The sequence below is a fragment of the Saprolegnia diclina genome (genome assembly GCF_000281045.1).
Source record: "Saprolegnia diclina VS20 unplaced genomic scaffold supercont1.122, whole genome shotgun sequence".
Taxonomy (NCBI): domain Eukaryota; phylum Oomycota; class Saprolegniomycetes; order Saprolegniales; family Saprolegniaceae; genus Saprolegnia; species Saprolegnia diclina.
In genome coordinates, this window is record NW_008246189.1 from 76,045 (window position 1) to 101,982 (window position 25,938).

A 25,938-nucleotide genomic window follows, 5' to 3' on the forward strand; every position below is an offset into this window, starting at 1 on the left:
GGTCCAAAAACGGCACGCGACCTTCGATCGAGTGCGCCATCTCGCTGCGGTCGCCCAAGTGGTTGCACAAGTAGTTGGGCAAGTGCACGCGCGGCTCTAGGCACAGCGCCGTGTGCAGCGGGTGCCACTCGTCCCGCGCCAGACGCCGCTCATCCGGCGACAGCGCGTGCACGTACGCGTCCATGGTCGATGGCACAATGGGAGGCAGAAACAGCGGCTTGGGGAGCCCGCAAATCGTCGACAAGAGTCGATGAATACTCACGTTCGCAAGGCGAGTTCGGCTTTTGACTTCGTCGTCGAACGACATAGGCACACAGCCGATCGCACTCCACATTTTCATGTCGGTTGCTTCAATCGCCGCCAAGCGAGCGACGCGGTCGGCGGTGGGCAGTGCAGGCGGCGTTGTCTCGTGCCGAAAGAAATCCGGGTAAAACATCGAGTAGCCAGCAAAATGCTCGTCCGCGCCTTCACCTAGTTCAAGGTTGAGGTTCTTAGTGGTGAAAAGAGAGGAAGGACCTGTGAGGACGACCTTGAAACCAGCGTCGCGCACGTAGCGCGAGAGGAGAAACTTGGCGGCGCCGTTGAAATCGTTGAGCGGTGCTTCCCAGTGCCACACGGCGTCGGCAAAGGCCGCGGTCAAGTCGGCTTGCGTGATCTTGAGCACGTGGTGACGCGTGCGCGCGTGCGACGCGGTGCGGGCGGCCACGTCGCCTTCGTCATAGCCGACGCCGTCGTACTCCTACACCATTTTTTACACTAAAGTGATTCATGCATTCCGTGTACGCGGTCGGTGAACGAAATGGTAAACGCGTCTAGTTGCGCATCCGGATCGGTTTGACGCAAAATGTCGAGTGCGATACCGAGCACCGACGACGAGTCGATGCCGCCACTAGATCGATCGCCCACATTAGTCGTTTAGTACATTGTGCCATGGTCCGAGAGACTGCTGTACCTGAGGTACACGGCCACGGGTACGTCGCTGCGGAGACGCGTGCGCACCGCGTCGTAGAGCCGGTCGCGCACGCCAGCAACCATCTCGTCGAGCGAGCGCGGATCGACTTGGCGCTTGTGCGGAAACGTCGGACGAAAGTAGCACTCGAGACGCTTCGACCCCGAGGCCGACACCACCAGCGAGTGCGCAGGCGGCAGCTTGTTGACACCAAGAAAGAGCGTGCGTTGGTCGGAGAAGTACCCGCTGCTCGCAATCGCATGCACATCCCACTGCGGCGACCATCCGAGCGCTAGAAATGCTTTGGCCTCGCTTGCGACAAGGAAGCGGTTGCCTACTTGGGTGTAGAAGAGCGGCTTGATGCCGTACCGGTCGCGGCCACAGAATAGCTGCTGGCGCGCGCCGTCCCAGAGCACAAAGGCAAACTCGCCGACAAGGTGCTCAAGCGCGTCGACGCCGTGCTCGCGGTAGAGATGCACAAGGATCTCCGAGTCGCTCTGCGTCGCAAAGGCGTGTCCGTCACAAATCAAGGCCGCGCGGATCGCCTCGAACTCGTAAAACTCGCCGTTGACGACCGCGTGGACGTCGTCCGGCGCGTGCAGCGGCTGCGCGCCGTGGGCCACGTCCATGATCGAGAGCCGCGTGTGGCCCAGCCCGACGGTGTTCGCGTCGGTCCACGTCCCACGGCCGTCGGGACCGCGGTGGTGCAGCAGGCCCAAGGCCGCGTCGAGGTCGGGCGGCGGCAGCACAACAGGCGAGGGACCCGGCAGCTCCAAGTGGGCGACGATACCGCACATGCCAAATTCGAATATGAAATCGGTCAAGATATCCTGCGAACCAGAATCCTGGAGCCGGCAGCAACGTCTGGCCCCACTTTGGGGCATACGCCGTCTGTCTAAAGGGCAAACTGCCTGTCCGCCAAGCGTACGAAAAGTGCAGTGCATACATAGCGCCGTAGATTAGAAAAGTCGGGTTCTGCTCGTCGACGCGAGGACACCGGTACCGCCTCAAGAAAGCTGGCCGCTCAAGTCGACGAGCTCATATTGTGGGCGATGCAGACAGCGACGGCTTCAATGGCCAGCGCGGTTGTGGGCGATAGCCATGCTAGCTCAGCAACCAACGGTCCCGTCCTGTGCACTCATCAAAAACTGTGGTGCACAAGGGTGCCTGCAGCCCGAATACCTGCGAAATCGAATCTAGAAAGCCTCCCAAAATACATATTTTAAACGTTGTGTCGACTGGGTTGTCCGTGGCGATGGCTCGTCGGTGGCTTGTCAACATAAAGATTAACGATGTGCGATCGTGGAGATGTAGGCGCCCGCACCGTAGCCTTCGGCCGAGCGAGGCGTCGCGCTGCATCTACTCTTGCGTCCGAGGTCATTCGCATGTACACCAACCACAGGCGCACGACCGCCTCTGGCGTCTCTGAGCTCAAAGCAACCGTTTAGAGTCGTTGTGCTCACGAAATGCAAGTGCAATATGACACGATACGCTCGCGCCTTCTCACGTTGCCACGTGTCCTGGTCAGCCGCTTGAGGACATTTGATTGACGCATCCAAAAATCATGCGCGTGGATTGGCTGGCAACCAAAACTGCCAGATTCGATAAAATGCACTTCCTGATACGCCCACGACCCGATCAAAAGTGCACGCAAGCGCAAAAGCGCGCACTCAGAATGTCGACCCAGGTCGCTCAGGTCGCCAAGGTCGCCAAATCGTCGCAACCCATGGACACGGTCATGACCGTGGAAGCTGTCGTGATCAACATTGCGCAGTTCATACACGATGTCGCCGGCGTCCTCACGTTGCTCGAGGCCGTGCCGTTGACGCCGTTGCTGTCGTCGCTCCAGCGGCTGATGGAGCGTCTGGAGATGCGCACCGAGGCTCCGAGTTGCTGGCCGCACCTCTCAGTGTTGGGGCTCAAGCACAAAGACCGTGCCGCCGCACTGGCTGCGATGCCGGCCATCGCCTCGGTCCGTGCCGAAGACGTCTTTTTCCGAAATTTTGAGCGCTGCGATGTCCCCTGCAGCGCCGCCTTTCTGGACTTTCTTTGTGCGACCGCCGACAAATGGCCGGCCAAGCTATCGCGCGTCGGCCTTTCGATGCCAACGAGCGACGACAACGTGGCGCGCGTCTGTCGAGCGCTACGCCGGTGCGACCATCTCGGCAGCATTCAAGTCAACGCTGTCGACCAGTGCCACACGTCCGTGCTGGAGGCGGCGCATCACATCCGTTGTCTTGAATGGGTGTACGACGGCTACTCGAGTGTCGTTGCACGAGCGCTGATGTGGTCGGCGGCCATTACGGCCTGGCTGATCGCGGGTCCAACGACCCACATCGGATTCCACCGGCTTGACTTCACCTCGTACAGCTCGGCTGGCCCGCTGTGGTCTCTCCATGACGACGACCTCGCGTTTGCAAAGGCGCTCGCAACCGTGCCGAGTCTTACGCTGCAAGGTGCCGATAGCATCGCCGACATGCTTGTGGGGCTGCACACTCCGCTCCATGCTCTGACGCAACTGAGCATCAACGCCGAAGATGTCGCCCGCGTAGAAGGCCTTTTCGGTCTCGTCGACTTGGCCAAGATCACGCACCTCGATATCACACTGCGTGGACGTCAGCAGGACCTCCTCAGTTGTTTTGGCGCGGCGCTGCCCCAGCTAACGTCGCTGCAAGAGCTCAGGCTAGACGGGATGGCTCTGGCAGAGGCAACGACAACGAGTCTCCGTGTCGTGTGCATCGACAATGTCGAGTGCTCGGAGCTTGTGGCGCGTCGCCTTCTCCAGTGGATCTCGTCCTCGCCGTGCCTCAACGAAGTGTCGTGGTACGGCCTCGAATACGCCGACATCCTCTACACGGAGCTCGCAACGAACTTGCGCTCATGGATCGACGTCGGCGTGCACCGCGTGGGGCTGACAAGGGCGGGTCTTGACGATGCCGGCGCGACAGAAATGGCGCAGGTCCTGCGCGACACGCATCACGCGTCCGGCCTGATGCTGGACTTCCGATTCAACGACTTTTTGGACGTCGACGGCGCACGGGAGCTCATTAACGCGCTCGGAACCTGCTCAAACGTCACGCTTGCTCTTGACCTCTCGGATACGACGCCTGTCGAGACATTCGCAGAGTTGTTCGCCTCGCACAATCTGACATGGCGCATCAAGTACGATGAGCAGAATATGTGCGACTTTCTCAGCGTGTCCAGCCAAACGACCCAAAGGCGCGCGACGTAGCTTGCATCTGCGCTTCGATTATAGACGAATTTTGTTGCCGACCAAGTTAATGCGAGTAGTTGCTCGTCGCTTGAAGTCGTTACAGCCTACTAGGAAGGCGGCGCGAAATGTCATGGTCTGGTCAACGCTTGCTGCTTTTCCATTCCACACTCACGAGGACGGTGAACGTGGTGCATGGTCTCATCCCCGAAGACGCTCGGCGCCTACGAAAACCCTAGCCATAAGACTTGAATCATAAGACTTGAATCGGTGCCAGACTAGTATTCAATGAGTCATTTGAAACTAAATACTCTTGTCCGACTTTTTCATCTGTGTAGTAGTTCCTACACGACAAAGGGTGTGGTCTAGCCTGCGTCGATGGCCATTTCTTGAATAGGCTACGTTGATCCAGGAGCCGGAATCGAACCGCAGACCACCTGCACGCGAATCGCACCGTGCGACTCGGTCGCGATGGCGGTCGCAAACGTCTCCATCTGCGTCTGGGTCGCCATAACATCGCCCAAGATGCCAAAGCACAGCGTCGGCGCCATGGACGGCATCGGGTCGAGCTCAACGCCGTTTTTGGTCAAGTCTCGGAGCCACTTGGCCAACTTCCACTTGAGTTGCTGCGAGAGAGTCCACTTTGTCTCGGTCATCGACGGCGTAAGCGTCACAACCAGCGACAATGTCTCATGGACGCTTGGGTCGCGTCGCTGCACGAGGCGACTGAGCGTGCCGGACGACGGAAATGACGCGTCGGCTGTCACCGCCTTGGCATGCAAGAACGCCTGCTGCGCGACGCGCACCAAGTGCGGTGCCACAAACACGTGAGCCAAGATGTCGTCTTCCCATTGAACGGCCGAGAGGGACGCGGCGTAAGCAAAGAAGCCCGCGACCACGTCCTTGAGCGGCATCGAACGCGGCAGTGACGCCACGTACGTGGCCACGAGGTGCGTGAGCTTGAAGCTCGGGAGTCCATTCACATGCGTGCCGTGGAGGCACTGCGCCTTGAGGAGCAAGAGCACCACGTCGACGACGCGCGCAAACGTGTCGAGCGAGATGGGACTGGACGCCACGAGCGCCGTGATGGTCGCGAGGTGCTGCAGTCCAAGGAGCGCGCGGTCGTTGGGGTCTGTCGAGAGCGCGCTCACCGGTTCATCGCGACGGGCCGCAAACACGCGCGCTTCCACAAACACAACATCGAGCTCGACCGGCGGCGCATATGGGTCCAGCCAGCGCACCTTGAGCAGCGGACAGCGGGCACTCCCCGACTCGTACACATCGGTTATACCCGCATCACGCAAGAGCTTTGCGACGCGAATCACTGCCTGGCGCGGCGACTCGTGGACGACGAGGCAGACGTCAATGTCGCCTTTGCGTCCGAGCGCGTGCGAGCCAAACGGCAGAGCGTGGAGAGCGCCCGAGAGCCGCTGGAGCTCGGACAAAACGTGCTGCGTGTGCGTGACGTGGGCAGGTGACGGAATGCACCCGAGGTTCTTGAGAAACTGCAGCACCGAGAGCGAGTTGGCGGGCGGAAGCAGACGCTTGGCGTCAACGATACGAATGTCGAGCGACGGCCGATGAACGCTAAAGACAGCGGCCCACGTCGTGAGCGCCGACAGAATCGCGTCGTCGTCCTCGTACACGACAAGGTGCGTCACGTGCGACGGCGCGACGAGGTTGGCGATGACACTGATCTTGTACGCTGCGTTCTCGGCGGCCCGGAGCGCGACGACATCGCCATGAAGGACCTGGTGCTGCGCGAGCGGCTTGAAAAAGGCGGCGTCCGGCGTGACACCAAACGTGTCGAGCACCCGGAGCACGGCGTCCCGCAGCGGCTCGAGGCGCGCCGTGAGCAAGACACCGGTCGACGTCGTTGCACCGAGCACGTCCTTCATGAGCGAGAGCGCGGGCAGCGGCAACAGCTTCTGCCGCGGGTGCAAGCTCATGGGCGACTTGTACCAATCCGGTCCGATCGACGCAACCTCGGACGGCGTCAAGACCGACTCGCCGTGATGGCGCACCGGAGCGCGCACAAGCGTCAAATCAAAATCAAACACGTGCACCGACGTGACGTCCGGTGACTTGAGCGCATACGTCGACGCCGCGTTTGTGGCCACCGGTGCGAGGGCGTCCGCGCAGGTCGCAAATGTCGTCAGCGAGGACGACCCGACGCGGAGGCCCACGGCACCGGACAGGGCAAGCGGCGCCTGCCACTTGTTGACGGCCATCGACGCGAAAAGGCGCGCGCTGTTCTTGGCGGCGCCATGCGGCGCAATCGAGATCGTAATGTGCGGGTGCGGGCCGTTGGTCCACGCGCCGACGTCCGGACACTGGACGCGCACGGCTTGCGTCTCGGCATCACACACGTCACCCGTCACGAGCAGCTTGACAGTCGTTCCGAGGTGCAGCGACGAGAGGACGTCGGCGCTCGGGGCATACGCGACCGTCACGTGGTCGCAGAGTACCTTGGCGTGCACCGGCGCCACTGCACTCAGAAGCCGCTGTTGCGACGGCTTGTCCAGGAAAATGGCCGCATACGCCACGTCAGCAGGCGCGGTCACCACAGGCAAATGCGTCGCTGTCGAGGACACATAGGCAAGCTTCTTGGTGAAGACATGGGACGCTGTGTACGGCTCGGGCCCACCCCCGTACTTTTCAAGCGGCACGGCGTGGCAGGACCGGCGCACGGCCGCTGCGACGTCAGGCGCCTCAATCTCCAGCACATGCACGCGGTAGCTGCTCGACGCCGACAGGTCGACGTACGCTTGCACGTGGCGCGCCTGGAGATTCGTGTTGTCGACAATGATAACATCCACAGCTGCTGCGATCGCGTCTTCGAACGCTCTCTGGCAAGACGCATGGGCCTCGGCGAGCCGGGCCTTGTCATACGCATATCTGCCGTTGGCTAGCAAAAATAATGCGTCGGCGCTGCAGACGCGGTGTGAGAGACCCGCGCTGTCGGCGAACGACTGCAAATGGCGCGCGACCGAGCTCTTGCCGGCGCCTGGCACGCCCCGCAACACATAAATGTGGTTCTTCTCAGCGGCAACGTCCCACGGCGCCGTGAGCGTCGGCGCAACATTGGCAATGGGCGGCACAATCTGTTGATAGAAACCGTCGGGCGCCACGTGACCGTTGTTGCCCATGGCGCAGAGATGCATGCCAGCGATCGCCTGCGACCCAAGCTCGTGCGAAGCGTAGGCTGCGTACGACCGCGCATCGATCGTCGCCACCGTGCGACTGAGGTCCCGCGAGAGCTTGCACAGCGTCACGTGCGGCTGGTACACGTCGTGGTTACCGACGAGCGAGATGCCGGCGGCCGCGAACCGCGCTTTTAGCGTCGCCACGAGCGTCAGCAGTCCGTCGTGCGGCGCTACCTTGGCGTAGACGACGCGGTTGCCAAAAGCGCTGACGCCGTCGAATGTGACATTCGATGTGCACAGAGTGTGCAGTAACCCCTGGCATTCGGCCAACACGCGCTTGGCGACGTCAATCTCGTCGAGGGTCTTGAGGCGCATCAGCAGCAGCGTGCAGTGAAACCGCGCTGGTGCGAGCGCCGACGGTGCCAGTCGCGGGTCGCCGCGAAGAATCGCAGCTTGCGCGTGCTTGCAAGCGTCGACGACGCTAGAGTCCGTGATGCGAAAGCACAAGAAGGCGTTCGGGCGGTCCGTGTTGGCATGGAACGTAACATTGGCCGACGTCACGGCGGCAACGGCAGACGACGGTGCAGGGGCGGCCGTTGACGGTGAGAACACAATCATGTCGTGACCAGACGAGCCAAAGACGCGGTCGAGTCGCACGCGCTTGTCCCAAATGATCTCGTCGCGCCATTTAAAGTACTGGATTCGGTGCTGCGGGATCGCCGTCTCGTTCTGCGACAAGGTCGCAATGTCGGCCCAGTTGAACGCCGCAAAGTTGCGCTCGACCGTACCAACAAACCGATCGAGGTACCCGACAATGACCTCGGCTTGCGTAATGCTGTCGTCCCACATGATGCGATGGATGACGTCGGTCGCGGTGCGCATCGACTTCTTCTCTGCTTTCGGCGACATTGCTGCAGGTGCCTTCTTCTTGGTCTTGTCGGGCGCGGGCGGCTTGCTACTGTTACTGGACGACCGGCGCGAGAGGGCTGGTGGTGGTGGCTTGTTCTCCTTGGCAGCGTCACGCTGGGCGCGAAGCAAGGCGACACCAGCGTCGACCATCTCAAAGAGACACACTTGGCCGTGGGCGACCGCGGCTGTGCCCGCCGCCTCCATGGCCGCGATGACCTCGGGAATACGGGCCAGCGTAGCGTACTTGTCGTGCAGGTGCGAAATTGAGATGTGCGGGCACGTCTTGTCGATCGGGTAGGTCGGAGAGCGGGCAAACGTAAATGTGCCAACCGAAGGGAGGGCGAGCGTCACGATCCCGTCGTCGGAGGTTGTCGCGGGGGCGTCAAAGATCGCTTCAAGCGCTTCAACTTCGTCTTGCTGGATCGTCGAGTAGTCCATAGTCTCGTCAGTAGTCGTAGCTGGTAAATTAGTTTCTGGCATTTGGAGTTGAGTCCTTTGGGTTGTTTGCATTTGGGCGAGTGTGAGTGATGGTCAACCCAACCGGACATCCAATGGCGGCGTAGCAAAGACCATCACTTGGAATATCTGGCAGGAAAAAGCGAGCACAATACGATAAGCAATCCAGGGCTCGTAGCGTCGCTGGTTGTGGTGCCGGTTGATTTTTTCATTTGTTCATTGGTTGTCGTGCGGATTGTGACCACAGTCCCAGCGTGAAAGCGTAAGGTTGTCAAAGGCAGCAGAGTATCCGGATACCCCGGATTCCGATTGATAAGCCGATGGTCCCACATCGTGGCGGTGCGGCGATCTAGTCTCTCCACCTTCAAGCGAAAAGCACTCATACGAGGCTGCGATCTGTCATGTCGCTCAATTCTCGCCCAGCATCGCTCCTTCGTCCTATGTCCACCACTCACCGCTTTTGGAACTTGGCGGATTCGTCGTCGCGGCCGACAGCGGCGAAGTACTAGTAGAGCTTCATATCAAAGACGCTGTCACGACACTAAGAACACAGTCTCGTGCGCCGTGACCTCTCAACCAGCGGATTTGGAAGAGCGCAGCAATATTGACAGTCGCCACCAAGCTTGCTCCAACGATTGCGCTGCCTCAGCTACGTGGGCGTCGACGCGACAAGCTGCTGCGGCTTTTTTGCACCCGCGCCGCGTTACTGCGTCGCACACTGTGCGCCCGTTGCAGTCGCAGAATTCTCAGCGCACGTTGAAGGTGGTCCATTTGGCTCGCTCTTGTTGGCGCCATTTTGGCGACTTGGCGACTTGGTGCTGTCTTCTTACCCAAGATGCCAGGTGTAATAAACACGTCCATTTTGTCAAGATCTGGCGGTATCCGGTCGGCGTATTCGGATCGCTTTCGCCATGGACCGCGTGTGGCACGTCGCCTTGCTCGCGTCCATGAGCGCCGTCACGCTCTTTGCGCTGCAGCAGAAGCGGGAGAAGAGGCGCACTGCAGCTGCGCCAGTCCGCGCGACCGCCAAGGCCGCCCCGCCCTCTGTGCACCACATGGAGCTCTCGATCGCCGGGTCCTTCTCGCACAACGGACTCTACACGCAGGCGCTCGCCATCTACTCGCGCCTCCTCACAGCGTCGTTGGCCGAGACGCCGCGCCGGCGCGCCCACATTAGCCACCTCTACGACTTGCGCTCGTGTGTCTACGAGGCCCTCCAGCAGTTTGAGTGCGTCATCGCCGACACGACCGCCGCGCTGGCGTACGATCCGAGGTCCGACATGCAATGCTTTGCGTCTTGCTCACACGTATCACCGTCTTGAACGTAGCTCAAGCGACTTGTATTTACGGCGGGGCATTGCGTATGCACACTTACACCGATATACGCTCGCGCTCTGCGATGTCTTGTCGGCGCTGCACCACGGACGGTCGCCCGAGGACCTGCGCGACATGGAAGAGATGCTGCGGGCGCTTGAGAAAGAAGCCATCTTTTACGAAGCGCGCGACGCTCTTCAGAACCGCCAAGCGGCGCGCTGTCTGCCCGACGACTACAAGGTGCAAGCGTACTTTGACATCTTCCACGGGCGCGACGTCGACGACGCCTTTGCCACACTCCTCCACCGTGTGTCGCTCGACCGCCACACGTCTGACGGCGTCGCATGCTTGCATGCCGCCTTGGAGCATCGGCGGCGTGGGCATTTCCTCGAGGCGCACGACCAGCTCGTGCGCGCCCGGACCCTGCTGCCGCCGACCCACGCGCTCTATGTCGTTGCAGACCTCGAACACGCCAGCTACCTCCATCTGTGCCACTGCTACGACGACGCAGCGACTGTCTTGCAGCACTGCACGTCGCGCCTTCCCACGTCGCTCTGGATACAGGTATCCTTCCAGTCCGAAAAGCTCTGCGAAACGCGCGGTAGGCGCACCGCTTCCACAACGATATCGTCCGGCGCGACCGCACAGGATCCCGTCTTCGACTCGCCGCTGTCGACACGACGTCCCCAACGCTTTTGTACCTGCAAGGGCTCTACCACGCGACGCTGAGCGGCGACAGTGTCCGTGCCGTGGCGTCCTGGACCGCCGCAATCACGCGCTCGCCCGAGTACGTGGCACCGTACGTGGCGCTGAGCCAACACTATTTAAAGAGCGCCACGTTCGCCGCGCACTCGGTGCTGCACCAGTGCCTCGCGTGGTACTTTCTCTATGTCGACACGGCGCCGCCGGCGCTCACGTGGATCTACCTCGGGCTCGGGCACTTTGAGGCCGCCAACGGCCGCGACGCCACCGCCTGCTACGAAGCGAGCTTGGGCGTGAGCCCTGCGTTCGTGCCCGCGTACGTCGCGCTCAGCGAGACGCACCGCGGGACGTACGAAGTCGCGCAGGCCTACTTGATGCAAGCGCTCGTCTACACGCGCAGTGCGGCGCCCGGTATCCTCCTCGCGCATCTCCGCAGTGAAAAAGGCATGTGGGCGCACGCCGTCGACGCGTGCGACCACGCACTGCAGTACGCGTGGAGCTACCCCGAGCTCTGCCAGGTCTTTGCCGTCCGCAATCTCGCGGCGGCCAAAGCCACGCGGACGTAGTCGACAGGCTCATGGAAACTAGCTGATTTGCCCTACCCCTTGTGCTCTGCCAGTGCCCTTTGGGTTGCCACCAACGTTGGCGCGTCGCACGCGTCAAAAACACCCGTCGTCGGGCCGCCCATGTCTTGATACATTGAAAGATATATATCTAAAATCGACAAATTTCATATCGGCTTTGGATCCATAAGCTCATTTGATGTTGTTGCTGTGCTGGAATGCGGGCACGTGCTGCTGGATTTGGTGGTACGCGTCGTCCTTCCCGTAGCCCTCGAGGATCTCGAGCGTCTCTTGGATGAGCGCCTTTGTCATGCTGTCGCCCGTGCCCAAGTGCTTGTCCTTGAGGAGGTTGCACAACGGCAGGATCGACCGGTAGTATTCCGACAGCGCCTCGCCGACGCCTACCACCTGCCTCAATTATACAATTTCAACCGGGAAGTGGACCTTGGCAGACGGCGAGCTGCTGCAGAACGAGGAGCGTCCGGTGCACGACCTCCTTGTCCCGTGTGCCAAGCGCGCTCTTGACATGTGGCATGAGAGCCGCGAGCGCGCGGAGAACGCGCGTGTCGGCCATGCCATGCTCGAGCAAGTCCATGCACGCGCGGTAGGCGAAGGTCGGGTACGGCTCGAGCGTTTCCTATGCCATCGACATCGTGAGTCCGTTGCCAAGCTATCGAAAGCAATCTGTCTACTTGGAGCCCCGAGAAGCAAATCGGAAGAAAATGCTGGTAGTCCAAAGCTTCAACCGGCGTCGTCCATACGACTTGGCGGTCGCCCATGACGTTGTTCTAGTAGAAATAAGTACTGGCGTTGCGCATCGAGTGAGCCAGTAAGTACCTCGATCGTGAGCGGCAGCTCTTCTTGGTCGAAATAGCGCCGGAAATCGGACTTGGCTTTGGACGCCGCCTTGCGACCGGACGACGTCAGGGGCCGCGACGTCACGGGGGCGTCGTCGAGACGCAGCACGTCGGCGGCGTTGCTCATGGTGGAAACTAGAGTGGTTTCGTTGGCGTTTTCATTGTAGTTTTAATGTTTCAAGGCACTGTGGTCGCGTGAAATAGATATATTACTGCGTCGATACTTGGCGACGCAATGTGACGACGAGGTCGCGAATGAGCCGTTCGTCTCGAAGCTCGACGGTCGTCCACATACAGGCGCAGAGACCGTAGCTGGCGTAGACGAGCAACAGCAGGAGAAGGACCCAGGAGGCAACATCCACGCTTGCATCGAGCCGGGGGTACTGTCGTCGGAGGTCCTCGTACGTCTCTTGTACAAAGATCAACATGGCCTCGATGTGCGGATGGCCAAATCGGTTGCCACCTTCGCCTTTGACGTCGGCCTCGGAGATGATGTCCGAGACGGCGTCATTGAGAGCGTCCATCGGGTCTTCCTCTGGCTCGCTTTGGGATACGGACGGATGGACTCGGACGGGAGACGACGAAGCTTTCTGCGTGAGCTCGGTAATGATCGAGTCCTTGGCGTGAACGTCGTCCAGAAGCCGGTCGTACTTGCGCGCCAACGAGTCGAGCGCTTCCTCGTACTCGGACACCCGCTGGAACTGCTGGTGCTCGATCTCTTCAAAGATCTCGTGCTGCTGCGCTTCGAGGCGCGCGCTCTCGGTCGCATGCTCTTCGCGCCATCGCGCTTGCCGCCGCGCGAGTGCCCGCCGCTTGCGCTCGCCCAGTTCACGGATGAATTCGAGCGTCTTTTCGGGGCCACTCAGATTCTCTTGGCCGATCTCGTGCACGACCTTGCTCGCCATCTCCATGTGCTCGAGGACCTCGGCCGGCATCCGCGGTGCGCGCGGGCGTGGCGGCCGCCGACGCACCCCTGTCAGGTCTATGCAGTCATCAGCACCGTCTCTCGCCGCGAGTCTGTACCTTTGAGCGACGACCTATCGTCGATACTCGAGGCGTCAACGTCCGGGCGCGACGGGTGCACCGGTGGCCTCCGTGTCGGCGTCCGGTCGTCGTCGACGGGCGGTGATTCGGGTATCGTCGGGAGCGCCGATGGGAACTTGGCGGGCGTCGCCGGCGACTGCTCGTGGAGCTGCTCGATGCGTGCGTCGATGGCGCGGAGCCACTTCTGCTCGTCCTGCGCGGATCGCATCGCTCGACCGTGCTAGCGCGGGAGAGCCGTCGAGCGCAGGATTCAAAATGCGATCGGCGGACGCGGCCGGCGAGTTTAACGTCCTGTTTAAACAGCATGGTTAAACGTAAACTCGTCCTCGAGGCTTTTCCCAACCACCTGCAGCGTCGCCTCCACGACAACAGAGGCGCAGGATGATGTTGTGGGCACGAATCTGAGCGAGAATCTGAGCGAGAGGACATTGGGATATGTAGCTGTCGCAAGCAAGCGCACACCACGATGCAACCCACGTTTAACCCTAGGTTAAAGTAGGGGCCAGCACCGCGTGGCGCACTTTATGCAGCCGACAGGGACGATCTTGACGCGTTAAAGGTCGATGGCAATGTATTTGATGTGAATGGAGTCATACTACTACGCCGTAGTGCACTGGCTGGGTCATGCCTTCGCTTAGTGGAGGGCCGCGGCGACGACGACGGCCGTCATGGTAAGCACGACCGAGGAGGCCGCGCTGGTCGGCTTGGGCGTGCTCGTGGCGGTAGCCTGCGACCCCGCGGTCGGGACCGTCGTGGCCTTGATCGTAGAGTTGGAGTTGGCCGTGCCATTGGTAGCCTTGGTCGGGGTCGCGCCGGCGAGGCTGGCAAAGGCCTTGAGCATGAGCTCGAAGCCCTTGGACATTTCGAGCGCGCTCACGGCCGTCGTTTCGACGCCGCCAATCGAGCAGACGGGCGTGAAGGCGCCAATGCTCGTCTGGAGCGACTTGTAGAGCTCCTGGCAGTTGGTGCTTGCGAGAATCATCTTGACCTGCGCGTCCGTCGGCATGGCACCCGTGATGACGGTCTGAAGGTCGAAGCTGGCGTCCTTGCCGCACGCCGCGAACGCCGGCGTACCCGCAACGGGCAAGAGCTTCGTGGTCAAGGCCGCCGGGTCACACGGGGCCGACGCAGCGGCGGCGGCGCCAGCCATGGCAAGGACAAGGGCAGAGGTCTTCATGGTCGCTACTTGATGGCAAGTTGGAAAGTGCTGACTGAGGAGGCCGACACTGGCGCAAGGTTTTGTCCCAAGAGCAAGGTTTTGCCCACGAAGCGAGCGCGATGATAGGCACCTCTTCTCGTACAATTCTCTGCCTCAAGCGCTACTCACGCGTAGAAGCTGTGCCAAGCTGTACCAAGGAACTTCTTTGGGGCTCGTGCACGAAGCGCAGCTTCCCCAACCTGAAGGTTTGCATCTCACGCCGCTCCTTGTCGGCACAGAAAATGCTCCGACAAATGAGCTGCTTGGTCTGCATGGGAACACACCTTGGAGCTACACCCTGGGTCTAGCTGCTAGGTCCACAGGGCGAGAGCTCGGGGCGAGACTGCTGAGCGTATTACAGCTCTAGAGCTCAGCTCTGGGCAGCAGTTCAAAGAATTTTGGCCAAGGCGGGACATTGGGACAAACCTCCTTGATGTGGTGATGCGTAATGTTTATGCACTGAACGCCCCCGAATTTAATACTACGCATTTCGATTGTACTAGATTTTGTATTGAATACCACGGCTGGGAATAGAATTACTTGCGTGACACGCGGGAACAAAAGATCGCAACACGAAAACAACACTGCATTTTGGTAGTTAGTAGAAAGACAACCGATTTGGGAGGGCATCTTAATGGAGGGCCGCGGCAGCGGTCAAGGCGAGGGCAGCCACGGCAACACCAGCCGAGGCGGCGCTCGAGGGCTTGGCGGTCGGGGCCGGGGTCGCCGTGGCGGTGGCGGTCGTGGGCTTCGTGATGTCGGCGGGGGCCGTCGTGGTCGTGTTGGCGGGCTTGCCAGCGGGGACCGTCGTCGCCGCGTCGGTCTTACCAGAAGAGGGGGCCGTCGTCGCCGCATCGGTCTTGCCACCGCTGGCGAAGGCAGCCAAGACCTTCTCCAAGGGCGTCGTGGCGATCGTGCTGAGCTCGACACCGGCGATCGTGCACGAGGGCGTGACCGTGGCAGAGACCTTCTGCATGTTGGCGTAAAGCGCCTTGCAGTCCGCGCTGGCGACCATCTTCTTGGCCTGCTCGGGCGTCGGCAGAACGTTCGTCGCCAAGTTGATGAGGGTGAAGCCCGAAGCCTCCTGGCACGCAGCATGCTCAGGCGAGATCATGACGGCGCCGAAAGCGGTGATGAGGGTGCCCTGTTCGCAGGGAACGGCGGCGACCGTGGCGACGGCGGCGGCGAGGATGACGGACGTGAACTTCATTGTGGTTGGGAAGGCGTTGGTAAAACGGAAAATGAGCAAACGAGATCGAGTCGTTCTTGCTGTTGTCTGCCGCCCGCCACACGACCAACCCAGCAGGTGTAGCGTTTGGAAAGAAAAGTTGAACCCTCTCCATAGATATGAACGGACGGTTGTTCAGTCGTAAGCAACAGGCCGCTGGGTGCAGCCTTGCATGGACAAGGCACCCAAGCGCCCACGAATCATTACCGGTACACAAGCAGTCTAGTATCTTCTGCCAAGTATTAACACTTTACAGTGCTCGCGTATAAAGCACTCGTGTCGTTCTCGTCGCGGGTCGTTGTCGGAGGCGGCGCTCTGGAAGGACGCGCCGACCAGGTCGATGCAACAAGCGCCGACTGCCGCACGTATCGCGCGGCCTGATTCCGGATCAGCCTTCTGTTGGCGAAACACCCCCGGATGGCGCCCAGACGTGTCCTTTCGTGCACGTGTGCACCTCTTGGTGCCTCTCGGATTGGCGGATGGGTGAAACGCAAATAACTCTCGTGCATTGTATGCTTCGTTGTAAAGGTGTCGAGAAGAAGTCGCCGCCCAACAGCAACCATGCGATCACCCACCTTGGATGGCTTCGTTCACAGGCCTTCTAGCATCAGCTTTTCGTGTCTACGCCAACAACTCTGTCAAGAGTGCGTCGCTCCATCGTCGTTGACGAAACAGGGCTTGTCAAGGCGGCTCCTTTCGATGCAGCGCATGAACGATACACACTAACTGCAGGTAGAGCGCTACAAAGAAGTAAAACACTGGGCTACGCAGGGGATAATGAAGCGGCTGCATCTACGTGCGATCGGGACATGCCGCCAAGTGGTGGCTATTATCCTGCGCCGGGGATCGTACCGGCGCACACGGTCACCCCTTCGTCATGCTGCGATACGTCTGACGCGTCGCTGAAGCTCATGCCGGTTCCTGTGCGAGCCCAGAGATACCAGTGCAAGCCATGCACACAGCGGGGCTGCTTTCCATCCAATTGCACGTCTATCGGTGGGAGGCTTTCTCTGGGTGTATTGTTGTTACCAGTTGGAGGCCGTCGCCAGGCCTTGCTGCTACGTGCGTCGTGTCAATGACGGTGCGCAGCGCGATTACGCTCCAAGTGTGCGACGACAATCGTCGTATGGTCGTTTCAGCGTTTCCACGTGCGCATTGGCAGCCATTGATTCCCAGCGGTGCGTGCGTAGAAGACAAACGTGCAAGCCCTTTATCACAGCCGCGGCTCATTGACTCCGGAAAATGTGCGCGTTCAGCTGCGGGCATGCAGGGTCGACGCATCTGGAGGAAGTGACTTTCTGACGTATCAAGCTCGCATCGATGAACTCGAGAAGGCTTCGACTTCGCCAAATTCCCTTGCCGCAAAGTTTCTGGCTTACACCATGCACGTGGCGCGTCGTGACGTTGATGTATGGATGGTCTGACAAGAGGAATTGAGCAATGCTCGATCAATCAAAGGAGCTACGGCTGAGGACGTGCACGAGACGACCTCGAGATGACCATTGCAAGCTGCAGGGTCGAGGGTGTTGACAACGCGCTATCGGTTGTGTGCCCGATGAGGCGGTGGATGCAGCGTGTACTGCATTTGGCAGCGGTTTGATCCAGAACGGTGACAGTTAAGCGTTTGCTTGGATGCAAATGAAGGCAGCAGACACCATGCCAAGCACTCGGAATCTCGTTTGTCCAGCTAAAGTACACAACGCCAGGAATCACGCATCCTGATGTCGTCCAAGAGGCCGGGGTCGACGATGAAGTGCGGCACAGTGTCCAGTGCGTGCGAAGTGCAAGGAGTTGAATAGCTGTCCGCCTGTCGTGCTCATGAAAGCCATCGAGAGCAAGACACATGTACTAGTACTCAATTTTGTCTCTCACAGGGATTGGGGACACAAACGACACGAGACTCGCACCTCAATGCGTCAGGACCCAACTCTTTGCCACAGCATACTATATTCGCACGGCTTTTAAGGAAGTTGGTGCCTGTATGATAAGCCATAGAAGACGTTGCTCACCGCTCCTTGACCGGCTTGAAGGATAGAGGCTGGCTGAGCACTGCTCGGCGCTGGTAAGCTGTTTGGAGCTTGATGGGGCTTCACTAGTATAATTGGGTTGAGAAGGTGTTATCTATTCATTGCAATTAAAGAATCACACAATGCTTCAACGCCTCACCAGCCAGCTACCTTCCTGCGCTGGTTGCCTGGCGGTCCCGATTTGATTTGCATCAAACAGCGATTCTTCTGTCCCGATTGGCAGGAAAAGCGGGATCCGGAACTGCTTGAACCGAGGAAAACTCGAGGCAAGTTCGGCGACAACACCGCGGATGCCGGATATCGCCTCATTATCCGAACATGGAATGATGGTCTAATTTTCGATTGTCAAGATTTGGGGTGCAATAAAATACGGCGCCTCCTTTCTTTTAAAACTTTTCATACTGCTAAATGTATGCCTAATTGCAATTTCTGAATTAAAATAGTCTGATTTAATCGCAACAAGGCGTAACCATCATTTGGAGCAACACTAGTGACTGGTCTTGTTGGCCATGCCCCGCGCCAAGGCCGGTCGCCACAACACGCTCGCCAAGGAAGCCTCGTGCAGTGAGGTACAGCAGGCGAGCCCGACCAAGCCAAGCGCTTTGCGGCGGCCGCGTGGCGAGCTCGCGCACGAAATGCAGGCCATGAGCCTTGCGTCCGAGGCCAAAGTCCGGAGGCGGCAATGCCACTTGGTGGTGCTCGCCACCGAAGCCAAGGCCGGCGTGGTCAAGATCGCGTATGCCGACGCTAGTTCGTACCGCGGCCAAGTGCTTCCTGGCTCTAGCCCGCCACAGCGTCACGGCAAAGGCACGTTTGAAGCGCACGACGGCGATGTGCTCGAGGGCACCTGGAAGGACGACCGGATGCACGGGTACTGTATAAAACCTAATTTGTCGATCGCACACATGGAGTTTGTAGCTTTGGCACGCGTATCTTCTCGCGCACGGGTGACCGCCACGAGGGTATGTACTACAAGGACAAGCGCCATGGCCGAGGCACGTACCTCTGGAGCAACGGCGACAAATTTGTCGGTGAGTTCTACAACGGACGGGTGCGATGAGCAACTATCTCTGACGCTTGGTCTGCTGATGAAATGCTCGCCAGATGCACGGGCCGGGCATCTTGATCGCAGCCAACGGCGACACGTTCGAAGGTTGGAGCCCATTCCCAATCATTTATTGTCGGCTTATTTCGACGGCACTAGGCGAGTGGACCAAAGGCGCAGTCGCCTCCGGCGTGCTCACATCGGCCAGCGGCGACGTCCTCGCGGGTCACGACCATGTTTCCTCTGTTTGGCACGACGGGCGCTTCACGGGCGTCGGTCGCAAGCTCTTTCGGAACGGCGACTCGTATATTGGGTCGTTTGTCGGAAGCGTCCTCGCCGGCCTCGGCACCTACCATTGGGCGAACGGAGATGTGTACCAAGGCGAGATGGCAGCGAGCAAGATGCATGGGCGCGGCGAGGTCAAGTACGCGGAAGGGCGCTACGACGGCGCGTTTGCCCGCGGCGTGTACCACGGGTACGGTCGACGCACGTATGCGTCCGGCGCCGTTTACGAGGGCCACTTTGAGCACGGCGCCCGGCACGGGTTTGGCAAGTACCAATGGATCGACGGCGAAGTGTACCAAGGCGAATGGACCCACGACCGGCCGCATGGTATCGGCGTCTGGTCCAGCGACGACCGCCTCTTCCACGGTAGCTGGCGCCGCGGCGTGCCACACGGACCGGGCGCCTACGTCGACCAAGTGACAAAAGAAGCGACGTACGCCGAGTTTTCGCTCGGCACGAGTGCAGACGGCCGCCTCGTGTTACCCGAGCTTCTCCTCGACGCGTAATTGGTATCTGAAAGCGTGTTTGTCCGCGGTTCGTCGTTCGAGTCGCGCATAGAGTTGTTGTTTTTTATTCAAAAACGTGTGCTAGTACGGATCGTCGACCCACTTTAACAAACCATTGGTCGAGCTAGCTGGCCAAGCAATGTCCGAGACCTCTGTCTGGTGGCTCAATCACCACAACTTTATTTGTCCAGGCCGCGCCTTGCGCCATCGACATCTTTTCACATCCGAATCCAAACTATGGCGTTGGCCGACCTCCGCGGCATGGCGAATCGTCCGATTCAGTCTCGGGGTTGAGCCGCATGACATTGCAACAGGCTTGACACCGCTCATCTTTGAATCACTATTGTCAAGCGTCCCCGGAAGACTCGGCTTGTGTCCCAAACACAAACACAGTACAGTATAGCGTAACTAGATAGATCGATGTATTCATTTGATGCGGCGCAAACTTCTGCCGTCGTGGTGCTTGAGGATTACGGCGCCTTGTTGATCGCCGCCCAGTGGTCATGCTCGGTGAGGTACGAGAATGGATCGTGCGACTCGTTTGTGCTGGGCACATACTCGATGAGCTCCAGGATCGGCTGGACTCTTTCGATGCCAACCACGGCCGTCAAGAACGCCGCCGCCATGTCAATGCCCGCCGTGACGCCAGAGCTCGTCCAAATGTTGCCGTCAACGACCCACCGCGCTTGCTTGACCCACTGGATGGCGCTCGAGCCAAAACTCTGGATGTGCTGGAAGGCGAGCTTGTTCGTCGTCGCGCGCTTCCCGTCGAGAAGCCCAGACGCTGCGAGAAAGCTCGAGCCCGTACAAACGCTCAAAACATACGTTGCGGATGCCGCCCGGGCGCGGACAAAAGCGAGGTACGCAGGATCTTTGGCAAACACGTCCGTGCCGAGGCCCCCTACACGCAAGAGCCATTCAAAGTCGAGCTCAAAACAGTTTGTAGGCTTACCAGGGAGCAAGAGGATGTCGACACGCGGCGCCGACTCGAAGCTGTGCGAAGCCACCATGGGCGTGCCAGCCATCGGCGGGTTGGTCCAGATCGTGCCCGCCTCCTGAGAGATCGTGACGGTATCAAACAGGTCCGGCAGCATGTCGAAGAGCTGCAATGGTCCTAGACGCAGTGTCACGGCGACAACGCTGCAAAATGACGCACCAGCAACGTCCAGGATGGTGTAGCCGTCAAAGAGGAGAACGCCGACCGTTAGCTTTGGCATATTCAATTCGAGGCGCCGCGGTACAATTGAAAAATGGCAGCCACACGGCCACAGGGCGTTCCCTTGGTGTCCCTACATCGGCGTCGATTGCTCGATCTATCGCTCGGCGTCATCCTTTTGTCAAATGTGTCTCGATTGCGCCGAAATAACCTGGGCTTCTGCGGGCAGTCTCCGCGGAAAGAGACAATTATGAGAATGTACGCGTAGGACTAGGGTCTGGGACCGTTTTCATGACGCAAGCGGTCAAGGTGAGCGATCAACGATGAACGTCGCGCATGTAATAATCCACACGCTTACCAAGCGAAAGGCACACGCATACCAAGTGCAACGGTGAGTGTTGCAGTCTTTCAAGCGTGCGGTTGATGGGACCGGCGCCGTAACCAAACTACCCTAACCCGGCTCGAGACGACCGACTTGCTCGTTTTTGATGGCAGCGGCGAATCTCGGGTGGTGCCTGCATTGCTTGCCAGCCCGCGTCAACGCTGCAGAGTACAAGGCGCGAGATGGGGAACGCGGCTTCCATTTACGCAAATAGATATTATAATAAATGCGCCGCCTAATGCTAATCTATCAGACTAGGCCTTGCACTTATCATCAAACATCTTCCAAGCAAAGGCGTTCCTCTTCCCGTCACCTACTGACCGCTCTGCTTGGGCATCTCCTCGCACCGAGTGGGCGCTTAGAGGGAAGGGAAAGCGTTCGTGTCGGCGACGTTGGGGGCCTTCGACGACTTCTTGGGGGCAGCGGCGGCACCACGGCCACGGCCACCGTCACGGCCGGCGCCACGGCCACCCTCGCGGGGGGCACCACGGCCACCACGGCCGCCACGGCCACCCTCACGTTCCTCGCGGGGGGCCGAGACAGGGGCGACGGAAAAGCCGACGTCCGTGAGGAGCGTCTTCTTGCGGCCCGAAGTCTTCTTGGTGAAAACCTTCTCGTACGACGACTCGATGAAGTCGGGGGTCTTGCCGTCCTTGGTGAGGAGGGCAGCGTCCGAGAACTCGTTCGCGACGGCGCGGATCTCGACTTCGCCGAAGAGCTCGTTCGACGAGCGGGCCTGCTTCTTCTGGGCGAGGTATTCGTCGAGCGTCAAGGTCTTCTCCTCTTCCTCGACAACGACCTCGGCGACTTCCTCGACGGCCTCGTCAGCGACGACACCCTCCTGGATCTCGGCCTCGGCAGCCTGCTCCGACTTGTCGGCCTCGTTGCCCCAGTTGTGGCCACCGCCACCCGACTTGGAGACTTCCTTGCCACGGCCCGTGCCGCTGCGGCGGTCGAACGAGCGCTTCGGGCGGTCGCCGCGCTCACCCTGGTGGGCGTGCGAGCGGTCCGGGCGCTCACCGCGTTCGCGTTCGTTGCGGAGGTTGGTGCCGGTCGAGCCTTCCGGGCGGTCGGTGCGGGGCTTGCGCTCACCCTCGACGCGGGGCTTGCGCTCGCCATCAGCACGCGGCTTGCGCTCGCCATCGGCGCGGGGCTTGCGCTCACCACGCTCGCCACGGCCGCCACGGCCGCCGTCACGGCCAGCACCGCGGCCGCCCTTGGCGCCCTCGGGCTTCTTGTTCTCGCCTTCCTTGCGGGGCTTGACCGTCTTGGGCTTCTCAGCGGCGACGGGGGCCGGGGGCGCCTGCACCTTCTTCGAGTCTTCGTCGTCAGAGTCGAGGTACGAGAAGATGTTCTTGGAAGCCTACGCCCATGACGCCGTCAATGCCCATTCACACGCTGGCGCCGGTGGCCCCCTCAGCGGCCACCGTCGGCGACGAGCCTGCTTACCATGGTAGTAGGTGGAATTTCCTGAGTGAAACTACGGCCAACGATATCCCGAGGCCAGCTCTCACTTCCCCACCACCAACCGCCGAGCCGACGTGCCGCCTTCCATTGGCTGAAATTCGACCAATCCGAACCGGCGCGATCCAAAACCTCTCACAATACATACATGCCACGTTCGACGCCGCACGCTGCCACGTGTGTTTGGCGCCCCACCCAGTGGCCATGATAGCCCACTCCGTGCACATCACACTACAAGACCGTTCTCGATGCAGGCACGCGCGTGACCGGCGTTGGGCGTTCATGCGTTAGTGGAAACGGGCATTGCGGGTTCTTTTTCCTGGGTGCAAAACCTCTCTAAACGTATGTGATGATAACCGTAGCAATTGACTGGCGCGACTTCAACCGCAGAGAAAGGCAGAAGGTTGCTACTTGCAGTTCTGGGTACTCGTACTACGCCGAGAGCTCTCTGCATGGCACGTGGCGGTGGCTTGCGTTCGATCTCGCAATGACGCCTACCGCAGCGATCTACTGCAGCAAACACTGAACGATGCAAGCAGCACGCTGTTAGCTGTTGAAGTAGAGACAGTGGGATCCGACAACGTGCCCCTCAACCTCGAAAAGTGCAGCTCCAGCTTTTCGCCCAACATTGCAACTCGATAACTTCAATGCAGGAAGAGCTCCTCGCATAAAATCCAAGATTGAGGAATGGCAGGCATGTATGTTAGGATCAGCTTTGCGCGGCAGTTGAACAAATAACTTTAGAATGGGCTCCAGCGAGGCCTGTGGTCTAGCATCTGCGTGCAACTAGGGTTGTGCACGTACTACCGTACGAGCCGCAAGTGCACACCGGTAACCCTTGGCCGGCGGCCATGGCAGACCTCACTACGCCTGCCAAATGACATGGTTCTTGCTTCATTCGTGCAACGAGGCAAAGCCTGAGTCCTCATGCCCCATGCACCATGCCGTAATAAAACCTCGCAGGTCCGCAAGCACCTTGCTGCTCACTCGTCGTGACGATGTAAATATCAAGGCGGGGTATCAACCTATCGACAGTAACGGTGTCCACGCCCCGTCAATGCTCGGCACCGCAAGCGACCATAGACATGCAGCCCGGCGATCTTACCGCGCTGGCCGTTCAAGCTAAAGTCACATGCAGCTAGGGATTTGGCGCGGTGCATCGTGTCACCACTTGCACTGCGCTCGATTCTGCCCCAACTGCGGAACGTCGCCGACGTCCCATCTTGCATTTTGTATGGTATACATGATGCAAGGTCGATTGCGGGTCGTCTCGCCCAAGCGTGACAGTTCGGTTGCTCGCGGTCGTAGTGTACAATCAGCTGCAGCATGGGCCGATTCTGGTCAACGAGTCTGCGCGACGAGATCACGCCGCTGCTGCGGCTCGCGCTGCCGATCTTCGTGTCGCTCATGAGCTTCTTCGCACTCTCGATGACGGAGCTCATTGTCGCCGGGCACCTTGGCACCACCGAGTTCACGGCGGTCGCGTACGCGCAGCTCGTGCTCGACTTCACCTTGATCATCTTCACGCAAGGCTTCAACAAGGGCCTCGACGCGCTCGCGTCGCAGGCGTTTGGCGCCAAGAACTTTGCGCTCATCGGGCGCTACACGCAAACGACCTGCCTCTGCTTGACGTTTGCCTGCGTCCCGATCGCGTGCATCTGGTGGGTCTGCGCCGACGCACTCTACATCGTCCGTGGCGTCGACCCGAAAAGCATTGAGCTCGCGCGCCTCTACACACGCATCTCGATCCTCTGGCTTTGGCCGCGGCTCATGTTTCAGGCCGCGACCGTCTTTTTCCAAGCGCAGCAGATCGTCTTGCCCTCTGCGGTTTGCTCGCTCACAGCAGTGCTCTTCAATGCGCTGCTGAGCGTCTTCTTCGTGCACGGAGGCTTTGGCATGGCCGGCCTCGGCTTTGTCGGATGCCCGCTCGCGATGGTCGTGACGCAGTCGCTGCGGCTTCTGGGCTTTCTGACGTACATGACGCACCTCCGCGGGTACCACCGGCATGCGTGGAGCTGGAGCTGGGACTTTCTCGACGCGCGCTACATCAAGACGCTCGTGGCCATCGGCGTCCCGCTCATGCTCGGCCAAGCCTTTGAGAACGCACAGTTTCAGACCATGGCGTTCTTTGCGTCCATGTGCAGCGAGGTAGTCCGAGCTTGTGTGTTTTTTCACAACAAATTTAGATCTCGCTGGATGCGCACAACGCGACCATGCAGCTCGTCTTCTTCCTCACGTCGCCCATCTACGGCCTCACGGACGCGGGCGTGAACCGCATGGGCATGTACCTCGGCGCGGGCAACCCGACCAAGGCCAAGGACGTGAGCCACTTATTGTTTGCGTGTATTTTCAGCATGTCGGCCGTCATCGCGCTGCCGTGGATGCTCTCGCGACACGTGATTGGCCACGTCTACTCGAACGACGCCGCCGTGCACGAAGCGATGGCCACGATCACGGTCGTGGCCGCCGGCGGGTACATGGCGCTCTCCGTGTTCTACTACTCGATGGTACACTACTGCGTTGGCGCCACCATCTACACCAACGATGTCCGCTAGGCCACGCTGCGCGCACAAGCCAAGGCCGTGCCCGTCATGCGTACGTTGTGTCGTCATGGTCATCACGGCCCATGCGCGTTGTTGTGTAGTGGCGTTCATTTGCGGCGCGTGGCTCCTCGGCGTCCCGTCCGCGTACGTGCTTGGCGTGCACCTCGAGCTCGGGCTCCTCGGCGTCTGGATCGGCATGGCGCTCGGGTACTCTGCGACGACAGCAATCGGGTTTTACCATGCGCAGCGCTCCGACTGGGCGGCGGAAGCGGCCAAGGCCGTCGAGCGCAGTGCCAGGAAGCAGCACCCCGCGACCGAGACCACCAAGTTCGTGTAATAACAGGTCAACAGCCTTCGTGGACGGCCCAATGTATTATTGCAGTGCATGCTTCGAGAAGGAAAAGTCGTTCTCAGATGCCAGCGTCGCAGCCGACCGTCGTGCGCAAGCATGTCGCCGCGCCGTCAATGTCATCCAAGCGCAAAGCTACTCGTGTACGACTATCGTCGAACGAAGAGGAAGCCGACCTGTACCGGTGCTGTCCAGCAGCGCACAGAAGGTATCGCCGTCTGGCCGACTCGTACGTAGAGCGAGATGCCACAACCCTCTTCAACCTGCGCGACCTATCCATATGCCAGCCTCTGATTGGTTAAAAGTCCTAGCTTGACGTGAACGCACCCAATCCTGCGTGCACAGAGTACCGTGTAGGGCCGATCTTGGCACCTGCGTCGTCGCCGATCGTGATGCGATCGCCTCGCCTTCGCCACCCATAGAACGCCCGACGCGCACCTCGGTGGCGAGCGCAAGGCGCTACCAGCGCACAAAAGGACCAAAGCGCGCCCCGTAAAAAAACGGGCATTCGGCAGGTCCTCTTGGCGCTCGTGTCTCATGCAATTCGACTTGGGTGGTACGCTGTCAAACTGGTGGCGCCAAAAAACCAGGTTGCACCTACGTT

At 60.0% G+C, this 25,938-nt stretch overlaps 12 protein-coding genes across 12 annotated transcripts in view; 4 read left to right on the forward strand and 8 right to left on the reverse strand.

Annotated features, from left to right (window-relative positions):
• The window catches only part of SDRG_16302 (asparagine synthase (glutamine-hydrolyzing)), a gene marked incomplete at its 3' end in the record, with an annotated part of 1,969 nt that extends 213 nt beyond the window's left edge, over window positions 1-1,756 (reverse strand). Inside the window, exons 1-4 of the mRNA XM_008622506.1 lie at window positions 953-1,756; window positions 784-889; window positions 517-739; window positions 22-471 (exon numbers count right to left, since the gene is read on the reverse strand). Coding sequence (XP_008620728.1) covers window positions 22-471; window positions 517-739; window positions 784-889; window positions 953-1,746 — 1,573 coding nt within the window. The 5' untranslated portion in view covers window positions 1,747-1,756. The remainder of the gene's footprint in view (window positions 1-21; window positions 472-516; window positions 740-783; window positions 890-952) is intronic.
• An 820-nt stretch (window positions 1,757-2,576) lies between these two features.
• Window positions 2,577-4,439, forward strand: SDRG_16303 (hypothetical protein). The gene has a single exon (XM_008622507.1). The coding sequence runs from the start codon at window positions 2,625-2,627 to the stop codon at window positions 4,179-4,181; it is 1,557 nt and encodes a 518-aa protein (XP_008620729.1). The 5' UTR covers window positions 2,577-2,624; the 3' UTR covers window positions 4,182-4,439.
• Window positions 4,425-8,678, reverse strand: SDRG_16304 (hypothetical protein). Its single transcript, XM_008622508.1, has one exon. The coding sequence runs from the start codon at window positions 8,651-8,653 to the stop codon at window positions 4,559-4,561; it is 4,095 nt and encodes a 1,364-aa protein (XP_008620730.1). The 5' UTR covers window positions 8,654-8,678; the 3' UTR covers window positions 4,425-4,558.
• An 864-nt stretch (window positions 8,679-9,542) lies between these two features.
• Window positions 9,543-11,445, forward strand: SDRG_16305 (hypothetical protein). The gene is made up of 3 exons (XM_008622509.1): window positions 9,543-9,944; window positions 10,000-10,549; window positions 10,591-11,445. Exons 1-3 carry the CDS (start codon window positions 9,583-9,585, stop codon window positions 11,251-11,253), a joined length of 1,575 nt encoding a protein of 524 aa, XP_008620731.1. The 5' UTR covers window positions 9,543-9,582; the 3' UTR covers window positions 11,254-11,445.
• On the reverse strand, window positions 11,443-12,234 carry SDRG_16306 (hypothetical protein; the record flags this gene model as incomplete). The annotated part of the gene is made up of 4 exons (XM_008622510.1): window positions 11,443-11,651; window positions 11,695-11,887; window positions 11,943-12,038; window positions 12,088-12,234. 4 exons carry the CDS (start codon window positions 12,232-12,234, stop codon window positions 11,443-11,445), a joined length of 645 nt encoding a protein of 214 aa, XP_008620732.1.
• Window positions 12,235-12,316: 82 nt separating this feature from the next.
• SDRG_16307 (hypothetical protein) lies at window positions 12,317-13,359 on the reverse strand (the record flags this gene model as incomplete). Its single annotated transcript, XM_008622511.1, has 2 exons — window positions 12,317-13,089; window positions 13,131-13,359. 2 exons carry the CDS (start codon window positions 13,357-13,359, stop codon window positions 12,317-12,319), a joined length of 1,002 nt encoding a protein of 333 aa, XP_008620733.1.
• A 220-nt stretch (window positions 13,360-13,579) lies between these two features.
• On the reverse strand, window positions 13,580-14,740 carry SDRG_16308 (hypothetical protein). The gene has a single exon (XM_008622512.1). It carries the CDS (start codon window positions 14,326-14,328, stop codon window positions 13,786-13,788), a length of 543 nt encoding a protein of 180 aa, XP_008620734.1. The 5' UTR covers window positions 14,329-14,740; the 3' UTR covers window positions 13,580-13,785.
• Window positions 14,741-14,914: 174 nt separating this feature from the next.
• Window positions 14,915-15,688, reverse strand: SDRG_16309 (hypothetical protein). Its single transcript, XM_008622513.1, has one exon. The coding sequence runs from the start codon at window positions 15,557-15,559 to the stop codon at window positions 14,981-14,983; it is 579 nt and encodes a 192-aa protein (XP_008620735.1). The 5' UTR covers window positions 15,560-15,688; the 3' UTR covers window positions 14,915-14,980.
• A 2,398-nt stretch (window positions 15,689-18,086) lies between these two features.
• SDRG_16310 (hypothetical protein) lies at window positions 18,087-19,879 on the forward strand. The gene is made up of 4 exons (XM_008622514.1): window positions 18,087-18,475; window positions 18,523-18,655; window positions 18,709-18,757; window positions 18,809-19,879. Exons 1-4 carry the CDS (start codon window positions 18,114-18,116, stop codon window positions 19,438-19,440), a joined length of 1,176 nt encoding a protein of 391 aa, XP_008620736.1. The 5' UTR covers window positions 18,087-18,113; the 3' UTR covers window positions 19,441-19,879.
• Window positions 19,841-20,762, reverse strand: SDRG_16311 (hypothetical protein). Its single transcript, XM_008622515.1, has 3 exons — window positions 20,597-20,762; window positions 20,393-20,554; window positions 19,841-20,341 (listed from the first exon to the last, which is right to left on the reverse strand). Exons 1-3 carry the CDS (start codon window positions 20,655-20,657, stop codon window positions 19,911-19,913), a joined length of 654 nt encoding a protein of 217 aa, XP_008620737.1. The 5' UTR covers window positions 20,658-20,762; the 3' UTR covers window positions 19,841-19,910.
• A 399-nt stretch (window positions 20,763-21,161) lies between these two features.
• Window positions 21,162-22,519, reverse strand: SDRG_16312 (hypothetical protein). The gene is made up of 2 exons (XM_008622516.1): window positions 22,428-22,519; window positions 21,162-22,341 (listed from the first exon to the last, which is right to left on the reverse strand). The coding sequence occupies exons 1-2, from the start codon at window positions 22,428-22,430 to the stop codon at window positions 21,337-21,339; spliced, it is 1,008 nt and encodes a 335-aa protein (XP_008620738.1). The 5' UTR covers window positions 22,431-22,519; the 3' UTR covers window positions 21,162-21,336.
• A 1,204-nt stretch (window positions 22,520-23,723) lies between these two features.
• Window positions 23,724-25,354, forward strand: SDRG_16313 (hypothetical protein). Its single transcript, XM_008622517.1, has 4 exons — window positions 23,724-24,590; window positions 24,629-24,949; window positions 24,998-25,037; window positions 25,087-25,354. The coding sequence occupies exons 1-4, from the start codon at window positions 23,769-23,771 to the stop codon at window positions 25,320-25,322; spliced, it is 1,419 nt and encodes a 472-aa protein (XP_008620739.1). The 5' UTR covers window positions 23,724-23,768; the 3' UTR covers window positions 25,323-25,354.
• The last annotated feature ends 584 nt before the right edge of the window (window positions 25,355-25,938 follow it).

Excerpts from the sequence above, each read along its gene's own strand:
- SDRG_16303 (XM_008622507.1), top strand. The coding sequence starts at position 2,625 with ATGTCGACCCAGGTCGCTCAGGTCGCCAAGGTCGCCAAATCGTCGCAA.
- SDRG_16304 (XM_008622508.1), bottom strand. The coding sequence starts at position 8,653 with ATGGACTACTCGACGATCCAGCAAGACGAAGTTGAAGCGCTTGAAGCG.
- SDRG_16305 (XM_008622509.1), top strand. The coding sequence starts at position 9,583 with ATGGACCGCGTGTGGCACGTCGCCTTGCTCGCGTCCATGAGCGCCGTC. Across the intron at positions 9,945-9,999 it reads GCGCTGGCGTACGATCCGAG|CTCAAGCGACTTGTATTTAC; the intron begins GTCCGACATGCA and ends TCTTGAACGTAG. Across the intron at positions 10,550-10,590 it reads CCACGTCGCTCTGGATACAG|GCGCACCGCTTCCACAACGA; the intron begins GTATCCTTCCAG and ends AACGCGCGGTAG.
- SDRG_16308 (XM_008622512.1), bottom strand. The coding sequence starts at position 14,328 with ATGAAGACCTCTGCCCTTGTCCTTGCCATGGCTGGCGCCGCCGCCGCT.
- SDRG_16309 (XM_008622513.1), bottom strand. The coding sequence starts at position 15,559 with ATGAAGTTCACGTCCGTCATCCTCGCCGCCGCCGTCGCCACGGTCGCC.
- SDRG_16310 (XM_008622514.1), top strand. The coding sequence starts at position 18,114 with ATGCCCCGCGCCAAGGCCGGTCGCCACAACACGCTCGCCAAGGAAGCC. Across the intron at positions 18,476-18,522 it reads AAGGACGACCGGATGCACGG|CTTTGGCACGCGTATCTTCT; the intron begins GTACTGTATAAA and ends TGGAGTTTGTAG. Across the intron at positions 18,758-18,808 it reads CAACGGCGACACGTTCGAAG|GCGAGTGGACCAAAGGCGCA; the intron begins GTTGGAGCCCAT and ends CGACGGCACTAG.
- SDRG_16311 (XM_008622515.1), bottom strand. The coding sequence starts at position 20,657 with ATGCCAAAGCTAACGGTCGGCGTTCTCCTCTTTGACGGCTACACCATC. Across the intron at positions 20,555-20,596 it reads CACCATCCTGGACGTTGCTG|GACCATTGCAGCTCTTCGAC; the intron begins GTGCGTCATTTT and ends CACTGCGTCTAG. Across the intron at positions 20,342-20,392 it reads CGACATCCTCTTGCTCCCTG|GGGGCCTCGGCACGGACGTG; the intron begins GTAAGCCTACAA and ends TCTTGCGTGTAG.
- SDRG_16313 (XM_008622517.1), top strand. The coding sequence starts at position 23,769 with ATGGGCCGATTCTGGTCAACGAGTCTGCGCGACGAGATCACGCCGCTG. Across the intron at positions 24,591-24,628 it reads TTGCGTCCATGTGCAGCGAG|ATCTCGCTGGATGCGCACAA; the intron begins GTAGTCCGAGCT and ends CAACAAATTTAG. Across the intron at positions 24,950-24,997 it reads CCGTGTTCTACTACTCGATG|GCCACGCTGCGCGCACAAGC; the intron begins GTACACTACTGC and ends GATGTCCGCTAG.